Source organism: Ursus arctos, unplaced genomic scaffold, assembly GCF_023065955.2.
Source record: "Ursus arctos isolate Adak ecotype North America unplaced genomic scaffold, UrsArc2.0 scaffold_27, whole genome shotgun sequence".
NCBI classification, from domain to species: domain Eukaryota; kingdom Metazoa; phylum Chordata; class Mammalia; order Carnivora; family Ursidae; genus Ursus; species Ursus arctos.
In genome coordinates, this window is record NW_026622952.1 from 28,088,826 (window position 1) to 28,101,081 (window position 12,256).

The following is a 12,256-nucleotide window of genomic DNA, read 5'->3' on the forward strand; positions in this document are numbered from 1 at the left end:
TCCATGTTCCACTGAGCATTCTCGTATGGTAAAAAAGAGGTAATTCACGATCACAAATAAAACAAAGGTTAAAATGAAGACATCTCTGCAATGAAGGACTTCTAATTCTCAATGAAAGATCTTCCCAAAATGTAAAACAGAAAGCAGATGATGAATCACAAAAGATCCTCCCAAACAGATAATTATCCGATTAAATCAGCCCAAAGGCACCATAAAATGACAACACAAATCCTGACCAGGAGGTTAGTCACAGAGCCGTGTGCCAGACAAGTCAGTCATCTTCAGGTGGTGGTTTCCCCAGGTGTAAAATGAGAGTAATACATGTTTCTACTTCACATAGTTGTCTGGAGCATTAAATGCCCTAGTATTTTGTAAAGTGCATTGCACAGCAACTGGCTTTTATAGCACCCAACAAACATTTCCCATTATTACTGCACTTATTATTAAAACTTGAATGTAAGCTATGAAAGTGAACTATGAGTTATGGCATATTGAATAGATTTAAAGGCAATTATATAGAGTATGTCTTACAGACACTCGTCTAAAATGCTGCGGTCAAAATCTACGAGCATCTGAGGCTAACAGGAAAGGTATTTAAAAGTAAATAAATAGAATATATTTTGTCATCTGTAAAATGAGATTAACAATAGTAACTGCTTAATTTTGTTGCTTTAAAAATTGTACATGGCACACTGTTGTGAGCTGAATGTCATTTTTCTACAAAATTCATGTGATGAAGTCCTAACCCTCAGTATCTCATAACGTGAGCTTATTTGGACACAGGGTTTTATAGGAGGTAAGAAAATTAAAAAGGAGGTTATTGGGGTGGGTCCTAACCCAATATAACAGGTGTCCTGTAGACAGAGAAAGCTGAGCACAGACATGCACTCAGGGGGGATGCTGTGCGAAGATGAGGGCAATGACTGGGGTGATGCTTCCACAAGTGTGGGACACCAAAGATGACCAGCAACACACGTAGACTAGAGGAATGGATTCTCCCGCGTGGCCTCAGGAGGAACCAACCCTCCCAACACCCTGACCTGGGACTTCTGGCTTCCAGAAATGTGAGCCAGTAAATTCCACCGTTTAAGCTGTTCGCTGTGGTCCCTTTTTTATGGCAGCCCTCGCAAATAAATACACATACTTCCTAAAGTTTTTCTTGTTTTATTTGAGTCTTAGAGCAGGTAGATTTATGAAAAATAAATGTAGTAATTTCCACAGAGAGTAGTACATTTAAGAATTCTATTACTTCAAAACTATTGGGCTTCAAAATCTAAAGTGTCAGAATAAGTATGGACAGATTCTGAGAGCCACGTTGGTGTCATAATGGTAATTAGGAAATTTTTGGAAATGAGGAAGCTTAGTGATGGCACAACACATACTTCCAGATTTCAAAATGTGAGACATTGAATGCCTCCCCAGTTGCAACTGAATAAATATGCTTTTTGGTTTGATATTTAATGGAGAGGAAATTCAAAGAAAGTAAGTATTTCTCTATTCATTAAACTTGGTAAGTTCATGTGTAGTATATCAAATAACATGTGTTGACTTGTACTCAACTTGGTGCCATTTAATATTTAACTTAAGTAAATTTTGTCACTTTCAGTATTTTATTAACTTTTCACATGATATCATAATACAAAGGTTAATACCGTACTTTTAGGGTTTACGTGTCCCCATTCAGGGTTTTGAAGGATAGCATTTAAAATTTTGAAATGAACTTGAATTGGTCTTGATACTGCATGAGAGGAAACTCATAATGCAGATCAAGTGATGCTTTCAAGAGCATTCATTAAGAGAAGAGTTCCGATTAGCATCCTTTATTCAGGGATATAATACTGCTTTAACATTAACTGCATTTGTGCTGATGAGATTCAATTAGTAACTTACTTTTTATACAACATGGAGAAACAGGGATAAAATAACAAGTTTCTTTTATTCCTAATTCTGGAAGCTTTTCACTGAATATGGTTGTTGCAAAGAACAACAACAACAACAAAAACCCAAAAAACCACAACTATTCCACCCTTTAATATTGTTCAGCGTTCCAAGAAATGCATTGACGTAGCATCAAGAGGGCATTTTTAATGTGAAGGAAGACTGATAACACAGGCTAACAGGTGAACTCATAGAACACAGAGTAGACTGTCAGGTATAATCTACCTACAAATGAAAAAAAAAAAAAAGAAGCAGAGTAGAAATAGGGAACAAGGGAAGAGGCGTAGCAGGAGAGGGTGACTGAACCCCCTCCCCATTCACTGTGACTTCAAACCCTGCGGGACAAGCGAGGTGGGTGTGTTGTGGGGAGAGGGTCACAGGCTCTGTGACCTCATACTTCTGGGCAGTGGAGCTGGGCCCCTGGGAGCAGGGAGTGCCAAAACAGTGCTCTGCAGATGTACAAGCTTGCAGCTCCTGCCTCTGCAGAGTTCTGCTCATTTCCAGGTGGCAAAGAGGGTGCTAAAGGAGTGGGTGGGGTGTCTCAGGGGTCTGACTCCCTCCTGTACTGCCTCTGGAAGATCCCACGCAGCTGCTGCCAGCCTTCTGGCCTGTTGGGTGGGACTGATGAACACTTGTTACTATTTTTTTTTTAAAGATTTTATTTTATTTATTTGACAGAGACAGGCAGCGGGAGAGGGAACACAAGCAGGGGGAGTGGGAGAGGAAGAAGCAGGCTCCCAGCAGAGGAGCCTGATGTGGGGCTTGATCCCAGAACGCTGGGATCACGCCGTGAGCCGAAGGCAGACGCTTAACGACTGCGCCATCCAGGCACCCCCCACTTGTTACTATTATAGAAAAAAAAGGGGCTCATGTTTCTGCTTAAAACATTCTTATTTGAAATATCTTTGGGATGTTTGAATGGTAAGCAGACAATTATTAACTGTACATAGATGTGTGATTTCTTCTGTGATGTTTTACTTCTGCATCCAATCCTATGGAGTGATTTTATAATTCTCAGTGCAACAGCATAATCGACTGCACTCTTCCTGGCAAAAGGGTGCTCCCCAATGGTAAAAATATGCCTAGAAATCTCCTTTTCCTCTATTATTTCCACAGTGCTTTACAATCATGGACTCCCTAAGGGGGAATGAGCTTCAGGGATGATCTAGTGTCTTCATTTTGTAAATGAGTCAACTGCGATCCAGAGGAGTTAAGCGACTCGCTAAGGCACACGCGTGGTATTATAACAGTACTGTCCCAACTGCAGGAAAAGCCTATCATTGATTGAAATCACTGTACTCTCCTGGCAGAATATAAATGAACCTCAAATCACAACTTGCTTTTTTAAAAAGATTTTATTTATTTATATGACAGAGAGCTAGAGAGAGATAGAGCCAGAGAGCCCAAGTGGGGGGCAATCGCAGAGGAAGAGGGAGAAGCAGGCATCCTACTGAGCAGGGAGCTCAATGTGGGGCTCAGGGCTCGATCCCAGGACCCTGGGATCATGACCTGAGCCAAAGGCGGACACTTAACTGACTGAGCCACTCAGATGCTCCTCACAACTTGCTTGCTTTCTTTCTTTTTTTTTTTTTTTAAAGATTTTATTTATTTATTTGACAGAGACAGCCAGCGAGAGAGGGAACACAAGCAGGGGGAGTGGGAGAGGAAGAAGCAGGCTCCTAGTGGAGGAGCCTGATGTGGGGCTCGATCCCAGAACGCTGGGATCATGCCCTGAGCTGAAGGCAGACGCTTGACGACTGCACCACCCAGGCGCCCCACAACTTGCTTTCTTAATAGAGAAATTGCTGTGGTATCACAGACAATTGGCCCATAGAATACTCATATTTTATTTTTTAAGTGAATCAAAGACCTTTAACTTCACTTCCTCTAGATCTGTAATTTGATATTACTAATCCTAAAGACTTAGTTATTACAATAAACATCATTCCAGGAAGGAAACGAGTCTTACAAGCGATGATTCCAGAGACAACTACAAGTACCCATAATACAGGGCAAACTATTTTCAGATGATTATCACCGCTGACTCTGAGCAGCATACTAGAACTTGCTACAAGCTGGTAAAACAATAACAAAAGTTTGGTGGTTAACAGCTATTTTCAAACTTTTCTGTAAGACTGAAATAAACTGTATCATTCCTTATTAGAGACCCTTACTTAATATGAAAGAGACGCTGTAATCACATAGATGTTCTTAAATAACTTTAAAAAAAATAAGACAATCTGTTAGTCATTAATGGGAGTTCCAACATTGCTTTATAGGAAAATTATTCTGCATAAAAATGCAAAAGTACTTTCAACTGTATCACCCTTAATTTTTAAACCGCTCTTGTGCTTTAACAGATATACGTGCATTGTCTGCATTGCATTAGCTCCGGAATAGGACTGGAAGTTTCCATTAAATCTCCTATCATTAAGGATTTAAAACATTATTTAATATAATAGTATAATTTTGACCTTATGTCATATTAAACGGAAATTACATAGTACAGTTCCCTCAAATTTGCAATGCAAAGGGATATATTTAAGGAGTAGATATATTTAAGGAGTAGAGACCCATATATTGTCCCTAATTGCGGATGGACCTTTTTCTGTTATTCTAAATATTGTATGGGAACCCCAAAGCCCTTTGGAAAAAAAAATCATGAATCAATCTCAAGTTTTGCTGCCTCTAAAACAAAAGCCAGTTGTGTTGCATATGATTTGAGAATTTGCAGCTGAATTTTCACACGGAATAATCTTAATTAAGAAAATAATATTTTTAAGATTTTAAATCGCCATCACAGGAGGGATGCTACTGTGATAAAAAAAAAATACTTCAATTCTTGGCAGATGAATACGAACACCTGTGTGCTATTGAAATAAACCCACATCCAACCCTGAACATCGACAAATAACATACCCAGGCGCTCACGCATCTGCCGCAAGTGGTGATTTTAAAATCTCCATAGAGATCTTTGATGGCACCGGTCGTGAAGAAACCTTCCACCATCAGCAGAATGCCGTACACAAAGAAGGCAGCTGCGATGCCGTAGATCACATACTTGAAGATGTCAATCCTGCGGGAGAAGAGGCAAAGGGATTTATTTCAATAACTCTTCATGCCTGATTGGCAGACGTTGATGCTCACGTGCTCATGGCTCCTTCCGAACGACAGCCGCAGAATATTTATGTCCATAAGGGAGGTTGGATTTAAAAATATTTTTGCTTTATAGGCCTAATGATTGTATATATGTTTTGTTCTGTCTCTCCTAGTATTTGTTAACAGGGCTCTCCACCTTTGTCTCCCCCTCTTCCCTTCCTGCCCCCTCTTCCTGCCTCCCCTTCCCTGGTTCATGCCAAAGTAGTCTTGGGTCAGCACTGAGTCACATTGCTAAAGGAGTCTGCTGAAATTCAATGGATAAATAGGATAATCATCATATAATTTCTCCAATAATGACAAAGTATCAGATGTAAAGATTTATGTATCTACTACTGAGTTTTGAAAACAAAAGAGGAAGAAAGCTTCATGGTTAATGATGAATCCATTTTCAATAAAATGACCATCTCATATTTTTGTTATTATAGCCAATTATAATTATGTTTTATTCCTCACTTACTGTAAAATATCACTAATATTTTCTGCTGATAATCATGTCAATAATGAAAAAAATATGTTTTTGAAGAAAAGTTATAGTTTTGAAAAATCAAGGCTTTTGGGCAGAGTCACTAATGGATTCAGAATTTGGATATGGAACTGGGCCTGAGCTCAGTTTGGGCATAATACCATGGAGAAATGGGAAGGTATTCTTTCCTTTCTCACAATTCAGTGCCCATGTATTTAAAGGCGGGGGTGGGGTGGGGTGGGGAAGATATATGTAACGTCTATAAATTGCAGGCGGAATTTTTTTGTTATTCTAAGTATTAGATGGGAACCCCAAAGCCCTTTGGAATGAAAAACCATAAATTAACTATTTTGCTACTTCTAGAAACAAAGCTACTTATGTAGCCATGGTATGTGGAGAGGTATACATGTTAGCTAACGTGCTGTTTTTGTAGTCTTGATATCCATTTGTAAGAAAATTCCTCTATATTTCACATTGTCAAGTTTTTTTTTCTCTTTCCTCTCATTATTAGAGTATTAATGGAGTAGATAGGGTGGAGGCAAATGATGGAGATATCCTGTTGGCTGTTTATAAGGGGACAAATGAGGGATTAGAAAGCTTGATCATGCTGAGGGAGATTTAGAAACTCTTGATGCTATGACAATATTTTTAAAAGGATACCTGTAACAGCATAAATGAATTTGTTGCATATAAAAAGAATAAGAAGAACCTGCAACATTCACTGTACCAGGGCAATTTTTTAGTGACTGATTTTCACTGTCTGAAATCTAAATATTACACAATTTTACTTGTCGAGGGCAATGAGGCAGATGATGTGAACTTGTAAGCTTATCATGCCTGTGAAAGAATTTGAGGATTTTAACTTACAGATGGGACTTTGAAGAATTTGGTTCAATGGGCTTCTTCATAAAACTTTCAGGTTAAAATGACATATTTTAAAATATGTTTAAATTTTAATTTAGAATTAATTTCAAATTTATAAAAGAAGTTGCAGAAAATGAATAGTATGAAGAAAAACTATACCTCCCTTATCTATCTCATATTTTACCTCATTTACTTTATTGTTTCTTGTGTTTCTCTCTGTCTCTGAATAATTACATCTGAACATAGAGAAATTCTCCAACAGTATACTTATTGACTTCAGGGATTCTAACATTGATAAAATACTTGTGTCAAATCTATTATTGTATTCCAGTTTTACCCACACTGACCCAACGATGAACTTCATGGCATCTTCTCTCTCAATGCAGGATCCAGTCTAGGGGTAAGTACTACAGTTATTGGCAGCCTGTCTTTACTTTTTTTTAACCAGGAACACAGCCACAGCCTCTTTGTCTTTATGAAATTGACGCTGTCGAGGAGTATAATCCCACTCTCTCTTTATTAGATATAACATTCTTCATTTTGAGTTTGTCTGATGTGGCCTCATGATTAGATTCCAATTCCTCATTCATGGCTGGAATGTGATTAGGGTGATTTTCTGTGCATGTGCCCCTCAGGAGTGATGCTGATTTGTATCATGTAGCCAAGACGATGTCTAATTTCTGTACTGTGCCATTGCTATTGTTTCCCTTGTAACTAATAAGTGATCTGTGAAGAGGCAAACATCCTGTTCTACATTAAAACTTCCTGCCAGTTAGCAGTCAGTGATGGAGCTTGACTAATCCAGTCTTCCTCCTGCGTTAACAAAGTGCTCATTTCCTAACGGCCAGTGCTCATTCACGTTTACCATTTAGCACTAGATATTCTGACGTAAGCAACAGCCCTCCCTTTTCCCCTTTTTATTAGTTTTTCTGTTTGTCTATTTATTAATGATATGGACTAAGGCTGTCTGCTTTTTTCTTCAAATGTTTGTAGGCCACTACTCTACTAATTATTTTGGTTCTCAACTTGTTCTAGACTTGGCCACTGGGCATCCCCAAAGCTGACTTCTATATCCTTGTGACATGTGTCCATCATTTTTTGTAAAGTATTCCTTACTTTCTCACACAACAAGAGGACCGAGGCTCCCTTTGTACATACCTCTCTCAACCCCCAAATTAGGTGTCTCTTTGCCAAGCCCTGGTTCTTTATTTTTAATGTGCATATATTTATTTTTATTTTTAATTTTTTAATTTAAATTCAATTAAGTAACATATAATGTATTATTTTTTTAAGGGGTACAGGTCTGTGATTCATCAGTCTTATATTATACCCAGTGCTCATTTCAACACATACTCTCCCCAGTGTCCATCACCCAGTTACTCAATTCCTCTATCCCCTTCCCCTCCAGCAACCCTCAGTTTGTTTGCTATGATTAGGAGTGTCTTATGGTTTGTCTCCCTCTCTGGTTTCATCTTATTTCATTTTTTCCTCTCTTCCCCTATGATCCTCTGGTTTGTTTCTTACATTCCACATATGAGTGAGATCATATGATAATTGTCTTTCTCTGATTGACTTATCTCGCTTAGCATAAAATCCTCTAGTTCTATCCATATCGTTGCAAAAGCAAGATTTCATTTTTGATGGCAGCGTAATATTCCATTGTGTATATGCGCTACATTTTCTTTATCCATTCATCTATTGATGGACATCTGAAGCCCTGGTTCTTTTAATGGGCATACTGGAGACCAAGACGTGGTTACTCATTGCTGCTGTGGTGTCTTTGCCTCTTGGTCTTTTCAGCGTACCAAGATAGGAAATACATGCATGTGTACACACACACACTTCATATATACACTGACATAAACACGTACATATCTACGTATCTATTTATCTATGTATAATGTGCACATACAGCTGCATATCAGACATACATATATTTTAGAAATCTCAAGTTCATAGTGATATTTCCAAATCCAATCTATTCCCACAGGGTTTTTTTGCTGCCTTCCCTCACTCCGTATTTGTATGACCTTCTTCCTTAGTGAGAATCCTAATTCCCAAGAATAACACATATATTCTTTTGTCCGATTCATAATAAATCTAAAATTATATCAGAATTATTTCATCCAAAGTATTACAAAAACCAAACCTACTTGAAAAGAATTCAGGATGTTTGCAATTCCCCTACCCCTCCACCTGAGACTAAGAGTATACAGTCAAATATTGAGTTCCTAAATTACTTGGATTAGTTTATTCTTTTTTCTTCCCTTTTTGTGCTTATGGCATTTATTTGAAATGCAATGGGGAGCTATTTGTTTCAGTTTGTTTCAGTTTTAGGTCCCCCTATCCCATCAACATTGACTTAATTTCATTTTTGAACATAGAGAATATATGTCAAATCTGTATAAAAAGATATCCCCAGAGGGGCACCTGGGTGGCTCAGTTATTAAGCATCTGCCTTTGGCTCAGGGCGTGATCCCAGAGTCCTGGGATCGAGCCCCACATTGGGCTCCTCTGCTCCCCTGCGAGCCTGCTTCTTCCGCTCCCACTCCCCCTGCTTGTGTTCCCTCTCTCGCTGGCTGTCTTTCTCTCTGTCAAATAAATAAATAAAATCTTAAAAAAAAAAAATACCCCCAGAGAAGGGTCATGACCTCCCCTATCCCTTCCAACCAGTTTCTTGTTCATTGCTCCCTTGCTATCCTTCCTGTGTTTTTTAATGTAAAGTCAAGCGTGTGTGTATGTGTGTGTACATATTCCTGTTTTCCTTTCACTTTTACATAGAAGGTAGCATATACATATGCTTTTTTACATCAATAATAGCTTTTTAGCTTTTATCGAACAATAATATCCTTTCACTCCATATCAGTTCACAGAGATCTTCCTCATTCTTTCCAACAGCTGCATGTTAATCCTAGTGTATATATGTATTTATTTACTCCATATTCTATGCTTGCATATTTAGGTAGTTATCAATATTTTGCAATTATAAATAACACTGCAACGAATAATCTTGCACAAATGTATCAAAATATTTGATAGTGTATCTTTAGGGTGGGAGGACTGAGGAGTTGAAAAGGGAAGGCATGTAGCTTTGTTAGAAACTGCCAAATTCCTCTCTGTAAGGGTTGTACCATTTCTGCATCCCAAACTGCGATGTATGAGACTCTGTTTCTCCACGGGCTCAACAAGAGTATATTGTCAAGCTTTTGAATTATTGCTAACTGATGGGTGATAACTAGTATCATAGTTTTGCTCTGTTTATCTTAGTAAGAGTGAAATGGAACATCTTTTTATATGATCATGAGGACATTTATCTTTTTGTGAATTGTCATGTCTTTTGCCCACTTATCTATAAGATTTGTGATCCTATTTCTACCTCAATTTTAAAAAGACTTTTGTTGTGTATTAGGGATATTTAGTTTTTACCTATAACACATGTTGCTAATATTTTCTCCTAGTTTGCCATCTGTCTTTTAACTTTGCTTATGGCATTTTGCCACACAACTTAAACAAAAACTTCGATGTTGTCAAAATTATTTGTCTTCTCTTTCATTACACTGGGATTTTAGTCATAGTTATAAGCCTTTATTTATATTCAGGTTATAGAGGAATTCACCCATGTTTTCTTCTAGCATGTGTATCATTCCATTTATTACAATGGATCTTCTGATCAATTTGGTGTTTATTCTTTGGGTAGGGCACAAATTGGATCTAATTTTATCTTTTTCAAAATGGTTGTCTATAACACTGGAAAACTCTCAGACATGGATGCCTCTGTGAGGGCTGGGGAGGTTAGCATCATCCGTATTTTATAGGTTCATATTAGTTACAATATCAAAGAGTGAAGTGGTATTGTTAATTTTGTCCAGTGTTATAATAGCGTTATTCATATATTAAGTTCTAAAAGTCCTCTTCTGGAGACACATATTGGAGTGTTTTGAGGTGACATGATATGATGTCAGGAATTTGTTTGGACAAAACTCCAGGTATTCATATATTACTTATAAAGTTAAGTTCAAAAGTAAAAACAATAGAAAGAAAAAAAGAAAGAAAAGGAAAGAAAGAAAGAAAGAAAGAAAGAGAAAGAAAGAAAGAAAGAAAGAAAGAAAGAAAGAAAGAAAGAAAGAAAATAAAAAAGGTTGTTTAGTTGTCCTAACATCACTTATTAAAAAAAAAAAAAAACCCTTTGGAGGGGATTAAGAGTACACATTGTGATGAGCACTGGGTGCTGTAGGGAAGTGCTGAATTACTATATTGTGCACCTGAAACTAATATTACACTATATGTTAATGAACTGGCATTTAAATAAAAACTTAAAAAGAAATAAAGTGCTATGCAAATGTAAAAAAAAAAAGTGCCTCCAGAAAGAACGATATAGGCATATTTACTGTGCTTTTACATTGCTAGATGTTTCTAATGTTTTCATACTTAGAAAAAGCTTTTATAGGTAGCAATTGTTGCAAGAGCAAAAAAGAACATTGGTGACTGTGGTAGGTTAAAAAAAAAATGCTTCCCTCCAAATATATTCACTTCCTAATCCCTGAAGCCTCTGGATATTACTTTATATGGCGAAGAGTGAATTTTACCTTCTATGGTGTCCATGGTGTAAGTTAAAGGTCTTGGGAGGAGAAGCTTATCCTGGAATACTCGGGGGGGCCCTAAAGGCAGTCACAGGTATCTTTATGAAAGACGGGCAAGGGAGTTTTGAGAGAGACCCTTGGAAAAGGAGGAGGTACAGCGAAGATGGAGGCAGAGGGTTGAGCCATGGGGCCTCAAATCAAAGAATGCCTGCAACCAGTGAGCCTGGGAGAGACAAAGAACAGAATCTTCCTCAGGGTCTCAGGAGGGAGTGCAGCTCTGCTGACACCTTGGCTTTAGACTTCGGGCCTCCCCAGCTGGGAGAGAATAAGGCTGTGTTTTAAGCCACCAAGTTTGTAATGGCAGACCCAAGAAACTCATACAGTTACTTTCTTTACCTCTTTAGTGTTTCTGTAACTGTAAGGACGGTTTTAAACTTGGATATCATCTAATGCACGTGTATGTTACAGGCTATAAGAAGACAGTAGTTCGACAGTAATGCAGACAAGTTGCTAGTGCATAAATAACTTCTTTTCAAAGTTGGGAAATGGCTGCTTCTTCCTAAGCACTTAAAACCAGTATATTACTGAGTAGGAGGTGAGTAGATTCTCCAGCTCAGAGTTATATATATCCTATTCAACTTCAGAAAAAAGAAAAAATCAGGATTTTCGAGAGTACTTGAAGCTGTTTTGGAATCTTCACAGTTGTGATGGAGAATATCCATGTTTTATTAGTTTTTATTGAGGCAAAAAACACATAACATGCGCCTATCCTCTTAAATTAAGTGTACAACACAGTATTAACCATAATCACAGGTGCTGTACAGCAAGTGTACAGAACTTGTTCATCTTGTGTAACTGAAACTCTAAACCCCGTGAACAACACCTCCCTGTTCTTCTCCCCAGCCCTTGGCCAACACCGTTCTACTTTCTGTTTCTATGAGTTCGAGTATGTTAGGTACCTCATGTGAGTAGAGTCATGCCATGTTTGTCCTTTGGACTAGCTTATTTCACTTAGCATAATGTCCTCAGAGTTCATCCATGTTGGAGCGCATAACAGAATTTCCTTCTCTTTTATGGCTTAATGATATTCCATTCTGTGTATAAACCTCCTTTTTTTAATCCATTCATCTGTGGATGGACGTTTAGGTAATATCCACATGTGGCTATTGTGAATGATGCTGCAGTTAACATGGAAATGCAAATCTCTCTTGGAGATCTTGATTTCAAATCATTTGGACAAATAACTGGAAGT

The 12,256-nt window shown here is 37.9% G+C and overlaps 1 protein-coding gene across 1 annotated transcript in view; it reads right to left on the reverse strand.

The window, feature by feature from the left end:
- Positions 1–12,256, reverse strand: part of GPM6A (glycoprotein M6A) — a 330,169-nt gene that overhangs the window by 24,360 nt on the left and 293,553 nt on the right. Inside the window, exon 3 of the mRNA XM_026508543.4 lies at positions 4,858–5,014. Within this exon, the coding sequence (XP_026364328.1) occupies positions 4,858–5,014 (157 nt within the window). The remainder of the gene's footprint in view (positions 1–4,857; positions 5,015–12,256) is intronic.